The sequence below is a fragment of the Periplaneta americana genome, chromosome 13 (genome assembly GCF_040183065.1).
Source record: "Periplaneta americana isolate PAMFEO1 chromosome 13, P.americana_PAMFEO1_priV1, whole genome shotgun sequence".
Classification (NCBI taxonomy): domain Eukaryota; kingdom Metazoa; phylum Arthropoda; class Insecta; order Blattodea; family Blattidae; genus Periplaneta; species Periplaneta americana.
Window position 1 is genome coordinate 59,420,646 of NC_091129.1, and position 25,713 is coordinate 59,446,358.

General features: G+C 35.1%; 1 protein-coding gene across 11 annotated transcripts in view; it reads left to right on the forward strand.

Moving 5' to 3' along the window:
* Window positions 1-236: 236 nt before the first annotated feature.
* LOC138711991 (piggyBac transposable element-derived protein 3-like) overlaps window positions 237-25,713 on the forward strand; it is a 107,540-nt gene continuing 82,063 nt past the window's right edge. For 5 of the 11 annotated variants that reach the window (XR_011335566.1, XR_011335567.1, XR_011335568.1 and 2 more), the window contains exons 1-4: window positions 242-616; window positions 748-870; window positions 8,172-8,294; window positions 9,347-9,417. Coding sequence is in view for 7 of the 11 variants with exons in the window: in XM_069843326.1 (XP_069699427.1) it covers window positions 754-870; window positions 8,172-8,294; window positions 9,347-9,417 (311 nt within the window). In the remaining 4 variants the exon portion in view is untranslated. Of the gene's footprint in view, window positions 617-747; window positions 871-8,171; window positions 8,295-9,346; window positions 9,418-18,132; window positions 20,858-25,713 lie in introns of those variants that run through there. The other 6 variants (XR_011335569.1, XM_069843330.1, XM_069843322.1 and 3 more) reach the window with 5 other exon arrangements.

Sequence of the window (25,713 nt, forward strand, 5' to 3'; positions counted from 1 at the left end):
CAAACATCCGTGGATTTTGTACGATGAATATATTTCTGACGTAAATCTTCTTCCTTAGGGAATAAAAATACACCGACTTTCGAACCACTTAAATAATTGCCTGCCTTTAGACGCAGATACGCAACATTTGAGTGGCATATTCGTATATTCACATGTACATACACAAACAGAAGAATTCGAATAATAATATTCAGTTTACTCGCATCCCATTCCCTGATTGATCAGCGCTCGCATGAAATAAATCCAGGTAAGGACCACACTGGCAGTGCATGAGATGTCCGGGAGGGAATGCGCTTTTAATCATCTCACTCTCACAGCCTGCATGAAACTCTCGTGGTATCGTCTCGAGCATCTCGTGATACATTACTTGTGTAAATATTTGTACGTATTGTAAACAATTTATGGAATTGATAAAAAGCTGCTGAATGTGTAGCGTGTGCGAGACTTTATCCACTATAGGTGATTTGATTCTACCAAATTCGTAGCCACACAGTCACTGCAATGATACCTTCTATTTGGATAGACATGTTCGTTTAGCCTATGTTTACTAAGTGTTATTTGGATATATCCACTTAGTTGAGGCACGACGAATTTTCTTCTATTCGTCCTGGTTGAGGTAATTATTTCACCTTTGTTACGATTTAAATTAATGAGTATAAATCCATACCTGAAGATTTTGGAGAAATATTACAGTTTTTCCTTCATGAAACTTAGGTAGCCTAACTTCATTTTTTATTTATCCTCCAGTGAAAAATGGATTTGATAAAATTTGAACAAGATGTAGACTATGAGAGTTCTCGGATTGATCCCATCAGCAACATGAAGGATGAACAAGAATGTATAATACCTTTCATTAAGACTGAAGCTAGTGTGAGTAAGACATTACGTACTATTAGTGCACTTTGCTTGTCAGGTGTCATCGGGCTTAATAGCTGTCCATCGTACAAAAATGTATTATTTTACTTTGATATCGTATACCGGTAAAAATTTAATAAATTGTGAGTAACTTAGGTATATAGGCTCAGATTATTTTAGGGTAAATATCCAGAACAACTGCTTTCGAGAAAAATACATTCTAAAAACCCCTGATTTTTGTCTAAAAATGTGAACACTAAGAAAGAATGAACGGAAAACTTTTAAAATTTGGAATAAGTTGAAAAGAAGAGGTTGATAATTTCTCCCACTACCATGAAAAAATAATACAAGCGTTCACGATGATCTGAATATGTCCTCTTAAACATGAACTATGCTACATATCCGATATCCGTAAATACGACTTATACACATTATCACGAGACGTAGAACTACACGCTCCTTCTATCATCAGAACTAATGTCAAAGTGACAGAGACAAAATGAAAACAATCGAACATCGAATTAATGTGACGTCATCAACCATCGGCGGCTCGCAACAGGATCATCTTGGTTGTCTGTGCTTGCACGGACTTGGTTAATAAAAATCTAAACTAACCAAACATAACCTTTGTACAATATATGCAAGATGTGTAACTGGAGCATGAAAGAAACTTCTTGATTTGACCTGGAATGTACATGCGAAAATAATATAAATTCACTGCATGAGAGGTTCGCGCATCGCCACCAAGCCCCTACAGTCTCGGCTGCGCGAAACGAGGAAACCGGGGCAAATTGAACGCTGCGCTTGCCGCCATATTGTTGGAGACCAGACAAATAATAGCAGTACGTAAATCACGCAATTTAACGCTGTGATGATCTAAAATTGACATATTATGGCCATTTTCGACGTTTAACGTAAAATTAGGACGAAATAAACATATTCAAACTTTCATTGATATGTGTTAGAACATTAAAGAAAAGAAAATACGTATGCAGCAATTTATAGAAAACATACTGATACATCCATAAATAGGCCTACACAATACACATTATAGATTGTATAATTTTACGATAATCAGCAAATTGTTAGGTTTCAGAGAATCTAAAATTATATTACCATACTAACTCTTAGATCACAAGACATAAATATATGCACCTTGATTACACAAGTTCTTGTTATAATCAAATTCCTAAGTGAAATAAATATGCGATAATCAGTATAGACTTGTTGTTAAGTTTTAGAGAAACAAAAATAAATTATATTACCGGTACTTTTAGACCACAGGACATAGGTAATCTGGCAAAATATAATATGCTAAGGTAGCCAAATTACATTGAATTCATTCTTCAATTAATAAAGGGAATGCTATCAATTATAAAAAGTATCGGTACCTAATACATTGCAAACAATAGGTAACGTGAAGACCTAAAAACTAAACAATCACTTTATGCAAGATAAAAAAAACACATACTTTTTATGTGTGGATTTTTTACATATTGTATTTTTATTTTAAATAAATGAAATAGATATATTATCATTGCTTGCGGAGTGATGGTACATAATTTTTATGCACATATGCAATATCAATAAGATGCCATTCCTTGCTTTTGTTAATAAAATATATCCGGCAAAATGTAAAAGAGTTATTTATAGGTGAACTCTGAATCATAAATTCACAAAGGAGGCTTAGCTATTATAGCTATTTATTTATTTATTATCTGTATATTTATTTATCCATATATGGATCTTGAATGAAAGTTTATTATCTTGCAGATAAATTCATTTACATAATAAAAACAAAAAATTATCTTTCCACTAATGTTTTAACATCTGATGTGTAAGTCTAAATAATTCACTCAGTGGGATTTCTCTAGTCTGATATACCTGTACTAACAATTAAGTATTCTTTATTGTCGTAAACTACTGATTGATTTTTAATGATATTGATATTGTAACAACAGAGATAATATTATATCGTACCTTTTGCAAATAGCTTGGAAAATTAAACAGGGATGGTATTATCGCCGCGCTCTCAGGGTTAACATTCGGCAGGTCTTTGAGCGGCCTCATGCGTTCGGCAGGTCTTTGAAATTTAATTGTATTATTGTTTTCAATTTCTTGTGTCGCCGCTCCAATCACTCGCCTCAATTTCAATAATGCAACCAATAAGCTGCTTCAATTATTATTAAATGACACTTACTTGTCTAATCCACGTAGACTAAACCCGAGGTTGCATTGTCTTGTGCTGATGACGAACATTAAGGTATGTGATTAAAAATTATTATTAAAGAGTTATTATTAAGAGTTAAGAAAGCCAACGTACTCGTATATGAAATAATAATAATAATAATAATAATAATAATAATAATAGCCATTTAACAATATAACAAACTAGTGCTTATTCTTATCGAGAAAGCAGACGTGACAACGTGAGGCTTAGAGTGAAACCTACAGAGCAACAATCGGTCGGCAAAATTATTTTTTTAAACCACACCGCACGTTATTGTATGATGCCGACATGTTAAGCATGAGTCCGCGGCGATAATATATCATATTTCAAAATTATATTGCCATTACTTTCACACTATTCACTAAAAACACCCGAGATAAAACAAAGGACAAGTATGACAATCGTGTTTACCGCTCTATTTCTACCAGTAGCATGGCGGCGTAAACATGCGCAGACTGGTTTCAATTTTGGACAGCACACCAGCGCTCTGTGTGAGTCTAGTATACTATTATAACGTCTTTGATCGCCACAGCCAAACTCTTCTGTCGCTAGCCTCCCCTTCTTATTACACTTCAAACACAACATCATGATTGAGGACCATTTCCAATCTGCCGATATCCGTACGTACGTAAATATAATAAATCTAAACTACGATTATTTTCCGCTCATTTTTTCTAAGAATTTCCCCATTAGGAATAATAATCAGAAGGTTTTAAAATATTAAATTCTTAAAAAACCAGAAGCAGTACTTATAGAAAATTACCACAGTCCTAAATAGCAATAGTTTTCGACAGTAACAATCAGAACTCGGATCTCTAGGCCCTAGGAAAGACAAATTCAAGTACTTATAATAGGCCCCATAATCATAAATAGGTAGGTCTATTTGAAATTGAAGTGTGGGTGAAGCTTTGATACTTCACCATATTGGGAGGAAAGTGTTAATTAAACAGTTGAAAATAACCTCTAAATTGTAGCAAACCACTTTAGAGACACGATGTGATCACTGCGGAAGCTGTAAACTATAAACCCACTGAACACATCCCAAATACCTTCCTTTCTTTTATACTTCAATGATTTTGTGGAACATTTTCACACAATGGTGGCATCATGGTCTAAAAGCATCCTGCCTGTAACAGAATGCGCGCTGGTTCGAGTCCTCATGGGGGAAGAAATTTTCTCATGAAATTTCGGCCAGTATATGGGACCGGTGCCCACCCAGCATCATGATGCACTTGGGGAGCTACGATAGGTAGCGAAATCCGGTTACACAAACCAGCTGTAACGGCTGGGGGGCTCATCGTGCTAACCACACGATACCTCGATTTTGGTTGGATGATCGTCCACCTCTGCTTCGGCATGTGGCCGTGAGGCTAGCAGCCGGCTGGCTGGTCTTGATCCTTCATGGGCTGTAGCATCACGGATTTTCACACAATGACAAACTCCAGTAGTATCACCATGATATGGCACTAAGCCACTCTTTCTTTGCATAAGACCATTTTTACTTTGAGTACTGCTGTAATCAGGGTTTTTGATAGCAACATATCTAGCTTTATCTTGATAGTTTCATCAGTGGGACTTGTGCGTGGGAAATGTGTTCTGTTAGGGATTCTGCTATTTACAGTAATTTTGCAGGTAGCTTCACGAAAGAAAAAAAACTCACATAAGCCATATTCAAAATATAATGAAATCATGCACTTGACACTCGGACTGTTGGTGTGCCAACTGAGAATAAATAAATCAGAGAAAAGATGGGTAGGGAGCGTTGGAGTTAGGCAGGTAGGGATATTTGGGAATGCTCCTTGTTGTGCAGTAGTTTTTAATGTCCTCTATTCCCAATTGAAGGGTAAGTGGCACAAAAGCAAGGAGTGGTTGTTTTTTATTTTTCACAGTTGTCCATCATTATGCAAGGGATTTCCAACCATGGATTACAGTCAATCAAAATAATATTGTGTGCTGACAACCAAACAATCGAGAATCTTATTATTATTATTATTATTATTATTATTATTTTTTTTTTTTTTTTACAAAATGTAAAAATTTGGGGGTTTATGCAACAAAATTCTGAAAATGTGCTACATTATATGCATAGTAGTCCATTATAGCAGAAATGCCTGAAATATGCAAAAATATGCAGGATTAACTTCGCATATTCATCATCACATACGTTCAAAACACGTATAAAATATTTTTACATGACTTTCAACAAGCCAGTAAAAATATGTATTTGTATATGAATCATCATCATTTATTGGTGCTACAGCCTATTGCAGGCCTTTTCTATCCTTGTACTCCCAATACCTTCAAATCTTGTTCAACACTATCCAACTATCTAACTTAATATTACACTTAATATTTGAGGAGAAAAATTCGCTCCGGCGCCGGGGATCGAACCCGGGTCCTTGGTTCTATGTACCAAGCGCTCTGAGCACTGAGCTACGCCGAATTCAATCCACAGCACTGGACCGAACTCTCCTCCTTCAATGTTTCCCTTTGTGGCCTGGCTCCAAGTTAGGCATATATGTTGATGTATATGTCCAATGTCAACTGCCATTATACTAGGAGCGCACTCAGCTGAGTGATTTGTTTGGCCGGGATTCTGCAGTTACGTAGGACAAATGAATAAATCTATAATTATTCTCATAGCTGCAGTGCATATATTTGTACAGATTACTGTGCACGTAACTGCGGAAACCTGGCCAAACAAGTCACTCAGCTGAGTGCACTCCTAGTATAATGGCAGTTGACATTGGACATATACGTCAACATATATGCCTAACTTGGAGTCAGGCCACAAAGGGAAACATTGAAGAAGGACAGTTCGATCCAGTGCTGTGGATTGAATTCGGCATAGCTCAGTGGTCAGAGCGCTTTGTACGTAGAACCAAGGACCCGGGTTCGATCCCCGGCGCCGGAGCGAATTTTTCTCCTCAAATATTAATTGTCAATATTACAGATATTATTCTGTAGGACAAATTAATAAATCTATAATATTAATATTACACTGTCAAATTCTTCTTTTTCTATATATTTTTGTTAAAGTAACTTTATGGCATGAATCCATCTTCTTTTTTCTGTGAAGTTCTCCCAGCCACCTAATCCTTGACATTTTCTAACTATATCAGTGTCACCATAAGCCTCTTATAATCCATCATTACATGTAATGCGCCAGTTACCATTTTCACCTACAGGGCCAAAAATTTTTCTTTATATTTTTGTTTCATATTAAGCTTATCTTCTTGTGTGTGTGTGTGTGTGTGTGTGTGTGTGTGTTGTTTTTTTTTTTTCTTCTTGTTAAAGCCCAGCTTTCACAGCTATAGTCGACAACAGGTTTTAGAAGAGTATTGTTTCTTAAGTCCAAAATATTCTCTGTTGCCCTGTGGTTAATTTGTTTGTCTGTTTTATTCTCCTCTGTAATTATTGTGTCCAAGTATTTATATTTTTTCACCTTTTCGAATTTATATTCATCTACATAAAAAAATTAATTGTTATTTGATTTATGCGTTATTTCCATATACTGTATTTTGTTTTATTTTCGTTAATTTTTAGGCAAATGTTTTGTGCAGCTTTATCCAGTTTCAAAAAGTTTCCTTAACTAGGCTATTTAATACCAATGTCATCAACATGTGCTGGTATTTGAATTGATTTGTAAAAGATTGTTCCCCTATTATTTGCATAAGAATCTTGGCCCTATATATCAGTAGGCTATTGATTTGATATTCCTGATTGTGAACTTGATACTTTTTCGATACTGTATTAACTTAATACAGTTTGACTCATTTTCATTGATTTATTTTACATCTTGATTACACAACTTTTAACACTATATCACTTCAGAATATATAGTTTATTGCTTTCACGTGATAAATACTAGGTTACGGTACCTTATTGACTAGTTTCAGCTTGTTGTGGACTATCTTCAGAACTGGGTGGTCCTGGTCTGCGTGCTTCCTGTTTGCGTTTCCTGTGAGAATGTGTTTCTGTAGTGTTATGTGGAGTCAGAAAGGGTGTGTTTTCTGAAATTGAGTTTTGTGTTGAGGATTTCATGCAGGTGTGTTTTGTGATGTGTTCTTTGTAACGTGTTTGAAATGAATAATTTCAAGGGAAAATTGTTCTGAGGCTGGGTATCAAACCCGGGAGCTAAGGCTAAATGCACCAATGCTCTCCTGACAGAGCTATCCAGTAACTCTACCCAACACTGACTCAATTTTTTCCTTTATCTCCACATACCTCAAAGTGGGGCTGACAAACTATCAAGCATCCAACAGTGATTGCACACAAACTCTATGTGATTTAAATTGTGATTTTCTGTTAACAAACGACGTGTTTTATGCAAATCCAGCTGTGAAGCTGATTTGAGTAATTTCAAGGGAAAAATTGTTCCGGGGTTGGGTATCGAACCGGGACCTTTGGCTAAATGCACCAGTGCTCTCCCGACTGAGCTACCAAGGAACTCTACCCGACACGACTCAATTTTTCCCTCTATTTCCACATACCTCAAATTGGGCTGACAAACCATCAAGCATCCAACAGTGAGTGCACACAAAGTCTGTGTGACTTAAATTTCTAACATCTCGTGTTATAAGGTATGTGATTATTTTTCTTTGTAATTTCACTCAATTGTACATGGTCATTTTCATTGTACATTTGTATATTTGTACTGAATTGGTTGCTATCGCTGGCCACTGTGCAGCAGGGGTTTTGCTGGGAACTGGGCTATCATCGGTTACTATCACCGGCCGCCGTGCAACAGGCGACTCGACAGTGAAAGGCACTGTAGATGCACAGACAGAGGTGGCCACGAATGTAGACCTGCTCCATAATCTTGTAGACTCCATGCTATGCAGAAAGAGGGCAGTTGTTGACGCAGATGGTTTGTGGATGAGATACTAGTCCCTACCACAAGTCTATTTTGTTTATTTATTTGTTGAACTCTTAATATTAATTAAAACATGACAAAAGAACAATGTATAATGTGTATATTGTATCATCTTCGGGACACTAACTTTTTTAAAGTTGTATATAAATATGTAGGTTGGACACTTTCATTAGTACACGAGAATGTTTTTTTCTCCTTCTGCTTTTGCAGAACTTGCCTGATTACGGATATGGATCTTATGGTGAAACACATCAGACATCTAATGCTAGTGACGCAAAAAAGGAAGAAGAGATAAGAGCAATTAATTGTCATGAAATGAAGTGTGAAATTAAGGTAGGTAATATTTCGAATTTTGACTGGTTCAGTGAAGCAAACAGGTATGTTTTCCTTTTATATTATTTAACTGCTTTAAAGTATAATACTACCTATCATAGTGGTGTAGTGGTTAATATGTCTGCTTTGTACTTGGGAGGTTTGGGGTTCGATCCCAGTGACCAGCTATCCTGATATCGGTTTTTCGTGATTTCTCAAGTCTTCCTACTAATGCAGTACCAATTACAAGGGCCACAACCGACTTCCTTCCCAAACTTACAATCCTTTATAACAATTTCGTGTTATTTTCTCAACTTCCACAACAGGCTGACCGTCTGTTCGGGAAGTATGTATCAGAACTTGTTGAGTGAAAGGGAAAGAACATTAGAAGCAGTTACTGGAAAAAGGAAATCCCTAATAAACATTGCTAAACATTGTCTGTCTGCAATTGGGTACCGATAATGTAAATAAAATTAATTTGCCTAATGTCAAATCAATGAAACAGGTGATTCTCTTATACATAGTGTATTTCATATATTAATCATTTGCTAAGTATGTTTATGTTTATTGAGGGACTTTTCTTGCATCAGAGAAATGAGATTGATTGGAGAAAGATATGCGTGCTTTTGTGACTTGCACTAATGAAGTGAGAGAAGGGAATGATGCTTAAAATTGGTAAGTCTGAGCATTATGACGAAGGACTTGGGACACTTCTGGTACAAAAAAAATATTGAAATGAAGTGTTTGTGCTACCTGTCATATAGCCTGAATGGTTTGAATGTTAATTTTGGATAAATTAAGATTGTTGGTCAATGCAAAAAAGTGAACAGGGCTTTATACAGAAGTAAACATTATACACTAGTGAAAATTTTGGTTGAGAGCAGAGTTACAACTATCTTTTAACGAGAGAAAATTTTTTCTTCACACACTTCCCTCTCTGTCTCTGTGCATAATGTAATGCCAGTCTCATGTTGTGTTGAAGTTTAAGAAGAAAATGATCACGCATTTAAATAAAAAACGAACTCCTGTGTTTTTGAGAAGGATGTCTTAATATTATAGGAATCTCATTTCAGGAAGAAGTAATTACAGTGAAAGAAGAATGGAATGATACAAAAATATTAGAACCTGAAGCCCAATTAAATAGGTAAGTGTTTTGTATCAGCACCAAGCTTGTGCATGAACTTCTTATTAAGTATTAATTTACTGGAAATAGTGACATAATCCACCTGCTTAGTGAAAAACATTTCTGAGAGCTGTTTGAAAACAGCTTCTACATTAATTTGTTCATTTGCAAGACGTGTTTTCCCATAATCATCACCTCTCCTAGTCCTTCTTACCATAATTTTCCTTTTCTGTTATCAGTTTCCTGTCTCTTTCTTTCTTCATTGTTTCCCTCTTGCATAATCACAATCTACGTACATCACAACCACCAATAGTGAATTGTAGGGGCCACCCATGGGGAAACTCCTCCCCCTCAAGGACATGTTAACTTATAGATAACTATGAACTATGGCCAAATATTAATTTTTCCACACCTAGAAAATACAACAGATTATCATTTTTAATATGTTGTTGTTTTCTAATGCCAGGCGTTTGACAATAAAGTCATTTGACCTCTTGCACTCCAATATTTTTCAAAGATATTATCATGACCAGCCAATGAAGCACAGATTTTGAGGTGTTCCGAATCCATTTCTTGGTTTGAGTTGCACAATGGGCAGTTAGGGGACTGATATATTCCAATTTTATGCAGGTGTTTAGCCAAACAATCATGGCCTGTTGTCAATCTAAATGCAGCTACAGACGATTTTCGTGGTAAATCGGGAATTAACTGTGGATTTTGATGCAGAGAGTTCCATTTTTTCCCTTGAGATTGTGTTATTAAATTTTGTTTGTTGAAGTCTAAGTATGTAGATTAATAAATCTCTTCACAGAGTAATACATAGATTTAGTAACAGGTCTGTAAGTAGTAGTGCTGCCCTTCTTTGCTAAACCATCCGCATTCTCGTTTCCCAGGATTCCACAATGGGATGGTGTCCATTGGAATACAATTCTTTTATTGAGTGATATTAATTGAGAGAGCATTTTAGTTATTTCTGCTGTTTGAGATGAAGGTGTGTGTTTAGAGATGATTGATAGAATAGCTGCTTTTGAGTCTGACAATATAACTGCATTCCTAAATTTATTGATGTGGCATAGAAGATTCCTGAGACATTCACTTATTGCAATGATTTCACCATCAAAACTTGTTGTTCCATATCCAAGAGACCTATAAAGTGAGAAGAGACAGCACGTAACATCTGTACCGGCACCTTGTTCTCTGGAGATCAAGGATCCGTCAGTATATAAATGAAGCCAGTTTTGTGGAGGGTACCTAATATTAATTGTCTCTAAAGACAATTGTTTCAGTATTTCAGTGTTTACTTCTGATTTCAGTATTTCTTCTGTTAAATTTAGATTATATTCTATATTTAATAGAGTTAAAGGGTTTGGTTTAATTTGTAAGTTTTCTTTTAAATTCGGGATATTGATTTTCTGTTTTAATTCTTGAACAATGGATATGAAACTTTTTTGAGTTTTCAATCTACAGAGAGGACTGTATGAATGCCAATTGTTTCCTGGTAATCTGATAAATTTTTCATATTGAATCAGTGCTTTTTCTTCTATTGTCATTTTGATACTGTTAATATTAGTGAGGAATCTTCATTTTTAATATAGTACGTAGTATTTGAGGTATTGTGCTGTATGCTTACATTTATTGTAGATTTGACCTAAATCATATATTGAATTTACTGTAGGAAATCTCAGCTATAACAGTTCGAAGATAAAGGAAGCTACTTACCTTCAGTTCTTTTTCCTCATTATTTTAACATTGCATTTCATATATACACTAATATGTACAGTGAGGGACATAATTGTTGATTGGGCGAAAATATTTCAAGATCTGTAGCGAGGTTCATAAGACACTACAGTTTTAATTTCTCCTCAGCATAGATACGCAATATATAAGCAGAAAAGTAAAGCGAATATCTCATCATCGTATAAACCAGAGCTTTTCGCTCAGAGCATGCACAGTGTGGCATTCTTTGACTTAGAAAATACTCGAGCTGCTAAACTATTATGTCATTGTACATACTTGGAAGAATGTTGGTGAAAGTACTTTCTTTTAGTTTATTTTAAATCAAATCATTTTATATTGTAATCCATGTATTTTCCCCCTCATGGACTTGTTTCCCTATGGAGAAAAATATTTGAATTTAGGTTTTACATCACCACCATTACTACCGTAATAATCCATAACCAAGATCATTGCTTATCAGATATCACTCATTTACGTAGAGACTTGATCTTAATCGTGTTTTAATTTCAACATTTCAAATGTCTTTCTATGCACAAATAATAACAACAGAGTAACTTTCATCTGGAAAATAGTCTCTTTCACTAGCAATACACTTGTCCCAACGTAATATCAACATGTAATTCCATTTTCTATGTTCAGTTATTGGATAAAAAATTGCTATCCATCATTTATCATTCATAATCATTTCTTATGTATTATTTATCTATGGCTTTGCACAGACCTATATAGCAAAGTAGCTTTTGTCAGAAGTGCTTTTGCTCAGATATGTTGGAACATGATCAGAATTAAGCTTTAAAGTATTTCATTATCAGGGCAAATATGTAAGACCAGAGAAGTCACCTACATTGTTGGACTCATTACACCAGGCTAATCTGGACGACTGACCAAAAATGCTGGAAATGTCAAGTTCTATGACACTGTGGAATACCCAGAAGCCTAATTCTGATCACAGTCACCGTGAAAGCCTAAAAACTCGTATATGTATTTTTTTTTTACTAATGGTGAGTACTTGACTATTCGTCATTCACCCAAATAAAGCCAGTTATGTAGACCAATTTACCAACAGAGTCGTTGCCCAGGGTGCACCATAGGCTGGCCTACACTACACACTCGAGATGAGATGGTGACAGATTTGTTGGGTTGCCACAGGGGAACTGGAGCTCCCAGAGAAAACCTCTGTGTTATTTGGACATGGACTTGTCCTACCCAAGTTGTAAATCGGGAGTACACTGGGGATCGTACCGGGTCCACAGAATTATAAGTCCAGCATTCTAACCATTAGACGACCGGGCAGCAAAACTCTTATGTTGGAACATGCTTATGTGTAGTTTAAGATATGATTAGCATACACCTATCGAGCAAAAAGCAAAAATGCTTATGTAGTGCGATTTGGTATGATTTTGAGCAAAAAGCATTTTGCTCTCTTGACAGAGCATTTTGTTGTGTACATGCAAATTTGGCCTGTTGGCGAAAATTCTGTATCCGTAAGATTGAACCCGAGCCAGCCTTGGTGAGAAGTCATCTGATCAAGTCACAGGATGTAATGTGAACTATTCCCATTCCCCTTGTGTGGGTTGTATAATGATGTTGATATGGCTTCATTCAAGCTTGCTAGATGATAAATGAAATTATCTCTGTAAGTTTTCAAGCTCTGTACATAAATAATGCAAAAGTGCCTTATTTCTGTTCTTATTAAGCGTGAGAATCTATTGGTCTGACTTAGAACACTGAACAGAGATAATCCCATCTTGCATTAAGCCTTTCATTCATTAGTAACTCATATTATCGCACATGTGTTACGAATTTACAGTAGCGTACGCATGAACTGAACTGTATGAAGCCAACAAATTTATGGTGACTATACTAATACAATTGGACTTTCAAGGTTCAAAGTTTCGAGTTTTCTTCGTCTGTTACTGGAAATATAATTTTAAAGTTTAGAGAGTGGCAGACTGGTGTTAAAGTCCTTGCGACAATGTTCAGCTTGGATTGTGAGACATGTAGAAATACGTTTTTATGCCGTATTTTTTAAAACATTACACATTATATATAATGTTGAAACTTTTGTGTTTATTCTGTAATATTTCCTCTTGAGACAAATGTTTATTTTATACTTTAAAACCTGGAAAGTGACACTATTTTTCAACATAGTCACTATATAAATTCAAGCACTTGTCATAGCTTGGGACTAGCTTGTGTATTCCTTCTTCATTAAAGAACGCTGCCTGCATACTCAACCAGGTTTTCACTCAGTCCATGAGCTCCTCATTGTCATTGAAGCGCTGAGTGGCTAACCAGTTCTTCATCTTGGAAAAGAGATGGTAGTCACTTGGCACCAAGTCTGGACTGTAGGGGGATGTTCGAAAGTTTCCCATGTGTACTTGTCCAATAAAGCCTTTGTGCTAGCAGCAGTATGGTGTCTCGCATTGTCATGGAGAAGAGTGACACCCTTGGAGAGCACCACGGCGTTTGTTTTGAATTGCTCTCTGAAGCTTCTTTAGCATTTCACAATAAACATCTGCTGTTATTTGGTCCCAGGCACCATAAACTCTGTCAACAATATTCCTTTTTGATCCCAAAAAATTGTAGCCATCATCTTTTGGTTCGAGAATGTTTGTTTGAATTTTTTTTGCTTGTTCGGGGATAGGGTGTGCATCCACTGCTTTGACTGTTCTTTGGTCTCAGCATTCACGAACTGTACCCAAGTCTCATCTTCTGTCACGAATCTGTCCAGAAATTCTATGTCCACAAAAACAAATTAAGAATTTGTCATGTCATATGATACGTAGCTAAATTTTCCGTAAGTTCTTTAATGCACTGAAATGAATAAATTTTCTTTTTGTCCAGTAACATCTAATGGAAAACAAGTTTCCTTATAAATCCGTCGATTTTATCTCTGTCTGTTATGTTAACATCTTGGCTTCGCATACTACTATTTCAAGTGTTCTAAGTGCTTGAAAAAATATATCAGAAAGGAAAGCCAGCCTAAGAAGCCAAAAAGAATTGAAATAGTATATTACAATACAAGGTTTGGAAGTGATTTTTTACAAAACCGAGGAAAAGTTTGAAAAACAAGCAGAGCGAATTTTTCAATTTCCGAGATTTTGTAATGCACTTCACAAACGTACAACATTTTTTGCATGTTCATATTTTTAAAGTTGCAAATACAATATATTTTGCATTGAAAATTTTGAGCAACATTATTCCAAAGCCTTCGCAAAACTGCACTGTAATGGTAACTAAGTAACAACAAGCTGTGCTCTGTAATGGGTCTATTTCAGTATAGTTTTATGTTATGAAGAATGGTTTCCTAGCAACAAGTTTCTATGTGAGAATTGTAACTTTCAAGGTCTAACAACAATAGCTGTAAATACAGTAAAGAACACAATCGTGTTTGCATATTGCAATTTCTCGTTTTGCAGGTATTGACACATTAGAAGTTGGGTGGTATCTACTGGTTTTGAGTAAAATTATCGTTGTTCATGATCTTACAGGCATTTGTATTTTTCGAATGGGGTTAATTACTGGTATGGTAATGGGGGAGAGGGGATTGCAAACAAGTGTCTCAGCCAAAAGTGGGTCGCAACTTCAAAAAGTTTGGGAACCACTGAACTATAGGGATAGCAAAATTGAGATGTGATACTAAATTAGTAGTTGTAGATTTCCCTTTTTAAAACCATGTTGGGCCAAATTGATTTTGTTTTTCACTTAAAAAGAAATACATTTATGAATTTTTTTTTTTTTTCAAAAATTTTTGAGAAGTTATTAAGTATGGAAATAGGTCTATAATTACTTATAATAGCTTTAGTACCACTCTTAAATATGGGAATAATAGATGCTTCTTCTCAAAGAGAAGGATATATCCCTGTTTTCAAACTCAAATTGAAAATGTAGGTTAAACCAGGTATAAGAATTTCAGAGCATCCTTTAATAATGAAATTAGGGATGCCATCAGTACCTATTGACATTTTTATGGCCTTCATGACATCCTGCCAAGAGATTACAGGTAGGGATAAGCAGTCATTAATGTTAGAATAACAACTGAGAAAATTAGAGTTATGGTTGATCTGAATTTATTTAAATTGACTAGCAAATGCATTTGCAATGACTCTTTGTTCAGCCATGTGAACCCCATTAATAATAAATTCATTAGGAATGTTTTTCGATTTCCGAAAAGATTTACATATTTTCAAAATTTATTAGGCTCCTTTTTTAAATTATCATCAATGGAGTGTAACCATTTAAACTTATCAGACTCAATCGAAGCATTGACTTGTTTTAGTAAGAGAATTTGATAGTGGTGATCAGATTTATATATTTTTCAAATTTCTATGTGCTTTATTCTTTTTCTTCATGAGTTGATGTAGGCTGTTTGAAAACTATTTAGGATACTGCGACTTTTTCACAAAGGTGACAGGGACAGCTTCAGATATAGCATCATTTACAATTTTAGACAGAGAATTAGTAGCAACATTGACATCAGTAGTAAGACATATACAATTCCAATAAAAATTGTGGAGAGTGGAATAAAGACAGTGATAATCACCGTGAGAATAATTTAAATATGATTGATTTTGTTTCTGTAATGGTGATGGTGAATTAATTCCCACATCAATACAAATAGATGGGTGATGAACATCTTCCAAAACTAGTGAATGATTAGCAAGATTAACTGTTCAGTTATGGACATTTGTAAAAACAAGATTGAGAAGAGTTTTACCATTTCTCGTAAGATTAATTTAATTTAGTCCTAGAAGACAAGAAGAGAAATATAAATCCTGAGACTTAATTTTAGCATAATAATGAATATCATTAAGAATGCAACCAGATGACCAATTCATGCCAGGAGCATTGAAATCCCTGAGGATAACAATTCTAAAGTTGTGGGTATCAAGATTGTTTTCAATAAATTTTAGATAAGACTTTAAATGTTTATGATCTGTATCGGGTAGGAAATAATGATTTCCAATTAGCAGGTTACAACCATCAGGCATTTTAATTTCAATCCAAATGCATTCATTAATGAATTCTAAATCATATCTCCGACATGTAAAAGGTATCTGGCTGCTAATAGCCATTAAGACAATCCCACCTTTTACTTTGTTGGTATCTTCAAACAACCTAACAGCACGAAACACAGTATAATTATTAAGAAACAAATTTGTATTAACAACGAATTCGGATAACCATGTTTCAGTGAGACAGATAATAATATCATTATTACTCACTATGTTTTGAAAAATTTCATCACATTTCATATTAAGTCCACGAACATTTTGATAAAAATCTCAAGATGATTATTGAAATGGCACATTAATAGTTCAGTGATAGCAGGTAAGACTAAGAGGCATTTCCCTGAGAATCAACTGAATCTAAATTCGTAGAATGTGAGAAATGCTGTTCAGGTTTGAGTTTCCCAAAAAAATGGTGCAATTAGGCAACCAGCAGACCAAACTTCAGGATTATGTATCAAATCAAAATCCTTCTCATCCACAGCTACATGGAAGGAAGAATAGGTTTGAAATTTGGTTTTTAGTTTAATTACCAAGAGAGACCTAAGTACTAATGATTTTTAAGAGAGTCCACTATATTAGAGCTAACTTTGGGACCGAATCTCGAAACAAACAGAGATTTAGTTCTGATTCGCTAATAGGCCATTTCAATGTTACTATTAGAAGTTCCAACTTTGGGTTCTCCTTTTTTAAATTTCTTACGAGAAACTAATTGAAAGCTTTTGTTGCCAATGGGAAGATTAGTAGCATTGGCCTCATTCATTTCCTGATTCACATTAAGTTTGACTGTAATAGGAGTCAGACATACTGGTTTACCAGTTGCTGAGGCAACAAAATGCGAAGTATTTGCATTGTAAGCAGCTAAATTTTCCGAGACAATCTTGCTGTAAGACTTCTTGGGACCATTAGCTTGTACAGACTGTTGACCATTAGAAGAAATATTTTGAAAAGATTTGGGGGGTGGGGGGAGCGGCAGCCCTTTGATTACAATTGTGACATTTGTTCTTTTAGAGAAAAATTTTCATTTTTCAGTTCATTAAAGTCTTTCTGTAAATTCTTGACATAGATCAAAATGTCACTAACCATGTTGATTAGAGGTACACTATTTAGTCTGACTGTTTCAATTTGAACCGCAAGAGCATCATTCGATAAAGGAGCTAAATTATTATATACCAGCTCACATGTAGGTAAGATCACCTTCTCTCCTGGATGAATAGCACGCACTGGTATGTTGTCCCTCTGCGTTGATTTAAGAGCACTTACACACTTCTGGCACTTAATGAACTATCACTTTACATGAAGATGTCATACACAGCTTCTCCAATATCCAAGCAATCGAGGTGATAACGAAGACAGCAAGGTCCAACAGATTTCAGAAATGTTTGCCTTCCAATGAAAGGCAAAATAATAATAATAATAATAATAATAATAATAATAATAATAATAATTTATTTTTAGTACATCTATCAAAGTCTTTTGTTAATTTTTATATAATTGCAATGCAGTTTGGGAGTACAAATATATTTTTGGGGTATGCTAGCAATAAAGATTGAATACTAATGCTATAAACAACTGAACGGATGATCGAGTCTGGTCTTGCTTGGCTACAGCTCTGGTCATTCTAGAACCGCTCTATAGTAAACAACTATAAAAGGAACTCGCTGCGCTCTGCCCCCAACTGCCTTCCTGTGCAGTGACTCTCGCTACCCTTGTATTTGAGCATGGACGTGATTGGTGCAAGAAATGTCGGTATCTGGTAGATATGGATATGTAACATTTTGTGATTATGGCTTGAAACATGGTGTCCTATATGTAGGGCTCTAGGCAAATGTAGCACCTGTATTTAGGGAAAGTATGAATAGGTACGGAATTTGTTCATTTTGTCGAATTGTTCTTTTATGATTGCCTATATATTTGAAATATTTCAAATTTCTGAAATTAATAACAATGTATCAATATAATACAGGCCTATTTGTTTTTATTTTAGCACATACTCACTCAATGAAATTTTGACTCTATTGGAAGAAGGGGGGATACATGTGCAGGCCGATAAAGAGATAGAAGTATACATCCAACCTCCAAATAATGCCAATGAAAATTTAACAGATGATGACTCTGGTGACGAGGATGCTGTCACTCTAAGCAACCTACCTGGATCCCAGCTCTTAGCACCCGCTGAATTACCACAGTTGTTTGAAAATAATGATGTTAACATAGAGGAGGTCATATGCATCACTAACAAATGTACAGACCAACCTCCAAAGAAGGTACGAAAGGAAGGTAACAAGAAGACCTACAAGTGGTGTAAGCGTCCCTTAGATATCAATATGACTAACTGGCCGGAAAAGCAGAATGTTCATAATGAATTGAGTCCAATGGAGTTATTTTTCCTATTCTTTGATGAAGATGTAATTTCTCTCATATTGGATAAAACCAATCTGTATGCTGCCTTGCGGAATAGAGTAGGCGATGTTACCACTAATGAACTGTATTGTTTCATTGGCATACTTTTATTGAGTGGATATGTCACAGTACCACGCAGACGAATGTATTGGGAAACTGCACTTGATACTCGTAATGAACTTGTGTTGTCATCTATTTCCAGGGATCGCTTTGAATTTATCATGACAAATATTCATGTTTGTGAAAATGACAAACTGAATAAAGAAGACAGGTTTGCTAAAGTCCGCCCTCTGTATGATGCACTGAACGATAAGTTCTTACAATATGCCCCACATGAGGAAAACCACGTGATTGATGAGTCAATGGTGCCTTACTATGGCCGCCATGGCCTGAAACAATTTATTAGGGGAAAGCCCATAAGATATGGCTACAAAATATGGGTTGGTGCAACCTCGAAAGGCTATACAATTTGGAAGGATCCTTGCCAAGGAAAGTCTACCACTGTAAACCCTACCTATAAAGATTTTGGTTTGGGGGCAGCTATTGTTCTGCAATATTGTGATATTTTGACCTCAGCTGGTATATTTCCCTACCACTTATACTTCAACAACTTTTTTGGGGGTCTTCCTTTATTGGAGGAACTGAAAAACAGAAATATCAAGGCATCATGTACTATGCGCGAAAATCGCATTGCGACATGCCCCTTGAAGGATAGCACTGTCATGAAGAAAACAGACCGAGGCACATTTGATTACAAAACAGATCGAGAAAGGAACATCATTGTCATGAAGTGGAATGACAACAATATAGTCACAGCAGCATCTAATGCTATTGGGATTTATCCACTTCATCAAGTAACTCGTTTCTCCCAAAAGGAAAAGAAACATATTAAAATTCCTCAGCCCCATCTCATACATGAATGTAACAAACATATGGGTGGCGTTGACAGGTCCGACCAAAACATAAGCTTATATCGTGTTGCCATCAGAGGAAAGAAATGGTATTTTCCACTTATATTTGACTGCATTGAATCTGCAGAACAAAATGCTTGGCACTTGCACTGCATAAATGGTGGTAAGTTAGACCATTTGACTTTCAGAAGAAGACTTGTGTGTAACTTGCTTGAAACGTATGGAAAAGGATACAGTTCGCGATCTGGAAGATCACAAAAGAAGCTGAAAAAAGATTCAAGATATGATCATCTAGATCATTTTGTTGCTCCCCAAGAGAAACAAATCAGATGCAGACAATGTCATATGAAATGCACAACACGATGTATGAAATGTGATGTAGGACTTCACACAAAGTGTTTCATTGCATTTCATACAAAATCGTAAATCTTGACAATTGAAGACCCCGAAAAAAAAATTAGCACAACTGTTTTCAACATTGAGACTCAATAAATGAAAAGTGGCTATTGTTGTTGCTTGCACTTTATTGTTGTGGGTATGAGCATTCATTATCATACGTGGTGCAAGCAACTGTTCTGATTTTTTAAATGTTTCACATGTTTTAGCATGACTTATGTTATTGTTTTCTTTATATTATTTTTTTAATGTTCATATCATCATATTTGTCTGGTCCAAATTTTACAATGTAAAACTTATTATAGTAAAAATACGTGTTTTCATGTCGTACTTGTAGTGTATTATGTTATTTCATGTATTATGTCCATATCTGTTAGGTCCCGTTTGTACCATGTAAGTGCTCTAGTACTCAAAAACAGTACATCAGTGATTGGGAATATTGTACTGTCATTATAACAATTTCAGTAGAAGTGACCTACCACCTTTTGCACTTTGATTGTGAATAAAGTTATAGTAGAAACCACATGTTTTCATTTCATGCTCAATGTCAATATTTTTTTAATAAATTCAGTTTTTTTACTTTTCCCTTTTTTGATGAATATATGTCCCATATTCTCCAAGCATCCTATATGTAGGCAAATGTGCCTCCCATTAAATTTTTTATCATAATTATTGTGTTTTGGCAGTTATTATGAACAGATAAGTACAAAAATATTAAAAAAGAAACAAAAAATAATTCAGGCATATTGGGGTTAATTACTATACATTATAGTACTTTACTGAGTATTCAACTATTTTCTACAATCCAGTTGTTGTTTAGTCAACTGTTCGAAAACAGGTCTGAACCTCACAAGTGATGTTAACATGGCACCACTTATGAGGCAGTTAGACAAGGAGATAATGGGGTAGGTTGACTAGTTTCTTTCTCCCTCCATTGCATACATCGCTGATTAGCTACATATTACACTAATCAGACTTCAGGTGTATACAAATAATTGTTCTTATATTCTCATTTTCTCTTATAATGACATTCGTTTATTGCGACATTATTTCTTTAGTCTCTTCAATGATACTATAACAAATTTCAACTGTATAATTATATCCATGTCATTCATGTGTGTCATTTGAATCCTACAATTAGTTATCTTAAATAAGCAATAAAAAGAAGCTCAATTGTTCATAATTAGGCTAGGCATAACAAGCTCAATAGAGCAGGTGACACTTCTGGTCATATCTATTTGCCTTGATGATGGCACCTGTATGTAGTTCGAAACATTGGAAATGCTAAGTTCTAGAACAATGGAATACCCAAAAATCTTCAGAAACCTGAAAACACATATAGAGAGTTTGCTTATTGTTTTAGTGTCTCTTAATCTCACTTTGCTTATCTCTGTATGATTCTATACTTCTTTATTACATATCACATCATCTCATCGAATTCATAGTGCATTACTACTGGATTTTTCACTCAGTCATATACTTGAAGGGTGGCAAAATACGAAGAATGCTCACATAGTATTTTTGTGTGTGAAATTAAACTTAAGGGGACACTCAACTATATTTTGGAACTTTTTTCCTATTTGACCAATCTTTTTCAAATTTGGAGAAAATGTTTAATATACACATGGAAAGTAACATGCAAAATCTCAGCTCATTAGATCCAATACTTTTCAAAATGAAAAATATTTCAATTTTTAATCAATCATTAATTGAATTGATTAAAGTTCTCGTTAACACTTTGTTAAAAACATAAAATTTACTCTGTCACACGTTAAAAGTGTTAAAATTGTTAAAAAGGTATTTACCTTCGACAGACGGCCCATTTCGACGCTATTTGTCGTCGTCTTCAGTGTCTCTTGAACCACTGCTGATTTTGGCTCTGCGATGTGCAGTTGTCGATGGTAGGGGTGGGGGTGTGTTGCTCCTATGGTGGGGGTTGGTTGTCTGTATGCTCTGACGTACTATGACGTCAAACAATGTGTGCGTATTGAACTGTAGTTGCGTATTAAGTATATATTGTGGGTGTGCTATTGTATTCTTATATATTTCGTATTGTTCTAGGATGTTTAACTGTGAACTTTTTGGTGTGATGTGTAAAATTTCCATATCTGTTTCTATATTATTGTAGTCATGATTATTGTCGATAATGTGATCTGCATAATTTGATGTAATGTAATGTTTGGTTATAGCTTTAATATGTTCGTTGTATCTTGTATGAAAGGATCTTCCTGTCTGTCCTATGTAAAAATGTGGGCAACTATTGCATTTTAATTTGTAAACTCCAGTTGAATTATATATATATTTGAATGTTTAGTGTGGTTATTTAAATATTTCTGTGTTGTATTATTTGTTTTGTATGCAATTTTGTACTTTAGTTTTCTGAATGAAGTTGCAATTTTGTGGGTATTGGTACTGGATACTGTTAGTAAGGAAGAAATTCTTAAAGCTATGCAAGGTATTTCGATTGACACTTCTGCAGGACCAGATAAAATATTGATGCGAACTATTAAATGTGAAAAAGTTGCAGTAATTTTAGCATTAATAGGAACTAAAATGTTATCACACAATTGGGTACCTAATTTTTTTCGGAAAGCTAGAACTGTTCTTATATATAAAGGTGGAGAAAAAAAGGACCCAAATAATTATCGACCTATAACCATTTGTTCAGTAATTCGAAGAGTTTTGGAGAGGTGTCTTTGTTCAAGAATGCAACAATACGTAGAATTTAATGAAAACCAACGAGGATTTGTATCTACTGCTGGTGCACAGATTAATGCCTCTATATTAAATTCAGTTCTTCGTAAGGCCAAAATCGAAAAAGAAGATGTCACCATCTTGTTTCTTGATGTGCATAAAGCTTATGATACTGTTGGACATCGGCATTTGGAATCTGTCATTCACAATTCTGCCCTTCCCCAAAAATTACAGGATTTAATTATAAATTTACAGTGTGGAAATGAAACCCAGATAGAGGTTGGAATCCATAAAACAAAACCCATACCGTTTAAACAAGGGGTTATGCAAGGCGCTCCCAATGCTTTTTCCAATGCTTTTTAATCTCAGCATAGACCACATTTTTGATGAATTATCCGAGCCTAGTGTGGCTGAAGAATTTGGATATGACCTTGTATCGGATCTAAATAATGTAGTAACATTAGGATTTGCGGATGATATTGCACTTGTTGCTAAAAGTACAATTGCTGCATCTGAAATATTTACCATGACAAAACGGTCATTACAGCAGATCGGATTAAGTCTAAATGAATCTAAAACTCAAACCATCGTTATCGAGAAAGGAAAATTAAGTAGTACGACATTGAATCTTGGAGGATCAATTGTTAATAGTATTGATGGAGATGAACGAATCAAATACCTTGGGATTAATTTTTCTGATGAAATTAAGTTTGACATTGCCAAAGTAATCAATAATTTAAATAATAAGATCCAAGCTTTAACATCTACTTATCTTCTGAAACCAGAACAAAAACTCAATGTTTTAAATATGTATATTTGGCCTATACTTGTTTATCCTCTTCAAAATGCTCCCCTTCACCAGCTTTCTGACCGGTTTCTCGAAGATGTGGATAAGTTAATTAAAAGTTCGATGAAGGAAATTTTATGTTTGCCAGGAGACACGCCCGACGCGATGTTGTACACCGAACGTAAATATAAGGGTCTCAGCCTTTTCAAAGCTCAATGGGAAGCATATTTACAGCATCTCAATATTTGCAACTCATTATTGAGAACCTCGAATCCTCTTGTCGTTTCTACAAGGAACATAGCAGCAGAAAAGAAAGTATGTTCCAGGAAGTTAAAAATTCCACCTGAAGATCTGGATATAAGTAACATCAATGTCCATAAACTACGACAAAATCTTAGGAAACAAGAGTACGGCAAATGGTGTGCGCTTCCACATAAAGGAAAAGGTGTTATTTTATTTCAAGAATATACTCCCGGAAATAAATGGATTTTTTCTAAGGAGGGTCTATCTTCCTCTGAATGGCGGGACGCAATTAAGATGAATGCTAACGTAGCACCAGTGAGAAGTCTTCATGGGAGATCCTTGGACGGTTTCCGTTGCAGATACTGCAACGAGATTGAAACCTTAGCACACGTCCTAGGATCCTGTCAGCATGGAGAACTCCTAGAAATTCACGCCATCATAACATCCGAAAACTAATAGCACAAGCCCTTAGAAACAAATCCTTCGAGGTCCATGAAGAGGTGCACTGCGTTGCGTCTGAAGGCGGCGGAATTAGAAGAGCGGACATCGTGGCTCTAGACAAGACTAATAGTAAAGGCTTTATACTGGACCCAACTGTTAGATTTGAGATGAGCCAGACCCAACCATCCGAGGTCAGCAAAGAAAAACAACAAATTTATGAGCCTACTATTCCGTATTTTCGAGAAAAATATCAGATGGAAGGCACCTGGGAAGTACATGGTTTAATGATCGGAGCGAGGGGCACCATCCCACGATCAACTGTAAACACTATCAAAACATTTGGAATCCATGACATCATTCCAAAAATAATTACTTCAACCATTAAAGGGTCTGTGGCAATTCTGAAAAATCATTTATACGGAATATCATAATACCCCCCCCCCCACTTTCTATTCGTTAGTGTGTGATTGTTACAAATATATGTACAAATTTATTATTTCTTAAACTTAAGCTCCTAGTTCACATTTAAATTTGGCTCATCTATCTTACTGTAATCATTACTATTCTTATATGTGTGTTATTCTGTGTTTTTGGCAACCCAGGATGCCTGGGCAGACTATTTCTTGAAATAAATTATATATATATGTATTTATTCTCGCGTGCTGTTTGTGTTGTTTTTGTTTTGCCTTTTTTATTAGTATGTCTATTATGTTAGGGTTGTATCCATTGTCTTGTGCTATATATTTTATTGTGTTTAATTCTTCAGTGTAGTTGTCATTGTTCATTGGTATATTAATTAATCTATGTGTCATTGTACGGAAAGCTGCATGTTTATGTTGTATGGGATGATTTGATGAATTGTGTATATGTGTTGTGGTTGTAGTAGGTTTCCTGTATATTTTGAATTCGTGTCTGTTATTTGTTTTGGTTATGGTGATGTCTAAGAAGTTTACAGCTTGCTTATGTTCCATTTCTACTGTATACTTTAATTTGGGGTGTATTTTGTTGAGTTGTTGATGTAGGTTTTCTATTTGTCTTTTGTTTCCATTATATAAGACTATTATGTCATCTACATATCGATGCCAGTACATTATTTTCTCTGCGTGTTTGTTGTTGTCGGTATTTAGTATGTGTGTTTGTTCTATGTTGTGAATAAAGATTTCAGCTAATATACTTGATATAGGTGAACCCAATGGTAATCCTTCAGTTTGTGTATAGTATTTATTGTTACGTGTGAAATAATTTTGTTTAGTAATAATTCCTGTGATGTGTATAATTTCGTTAATGTGAGTCTGTGGTATGTTATTTTTGATAAGCATTTTCCGAAGTATTTCAAGTGTTTCTGTTACTGGTATGTTTGTATATAGATTTACGATGTCAAATGATGCTAATGTTGTATTGTGTGGAATGTGTTTGTGTTTTATTTTGTTAACTAAGTCTATGGTGTTGATTATTGTTGTTGGGTTTTCAAATTGTATACTATTTCTTATAATGTTGTCTATATATTTCGCTAATTTGTATGCTGGTGCATTCTTGTAGTTAATAAGAGGCCTGATTGGTATATTTTGTTTGTGAATTTTTGGTAATGCATTTAGTTTAGGTGCGTGAGGTTTAATTTGTTTCAATTGTTGTTTTTTGTTGTTAGGTATGATGTGAGTGTTTTGATTTATTGTATTTTTGACAATTGTTTGAT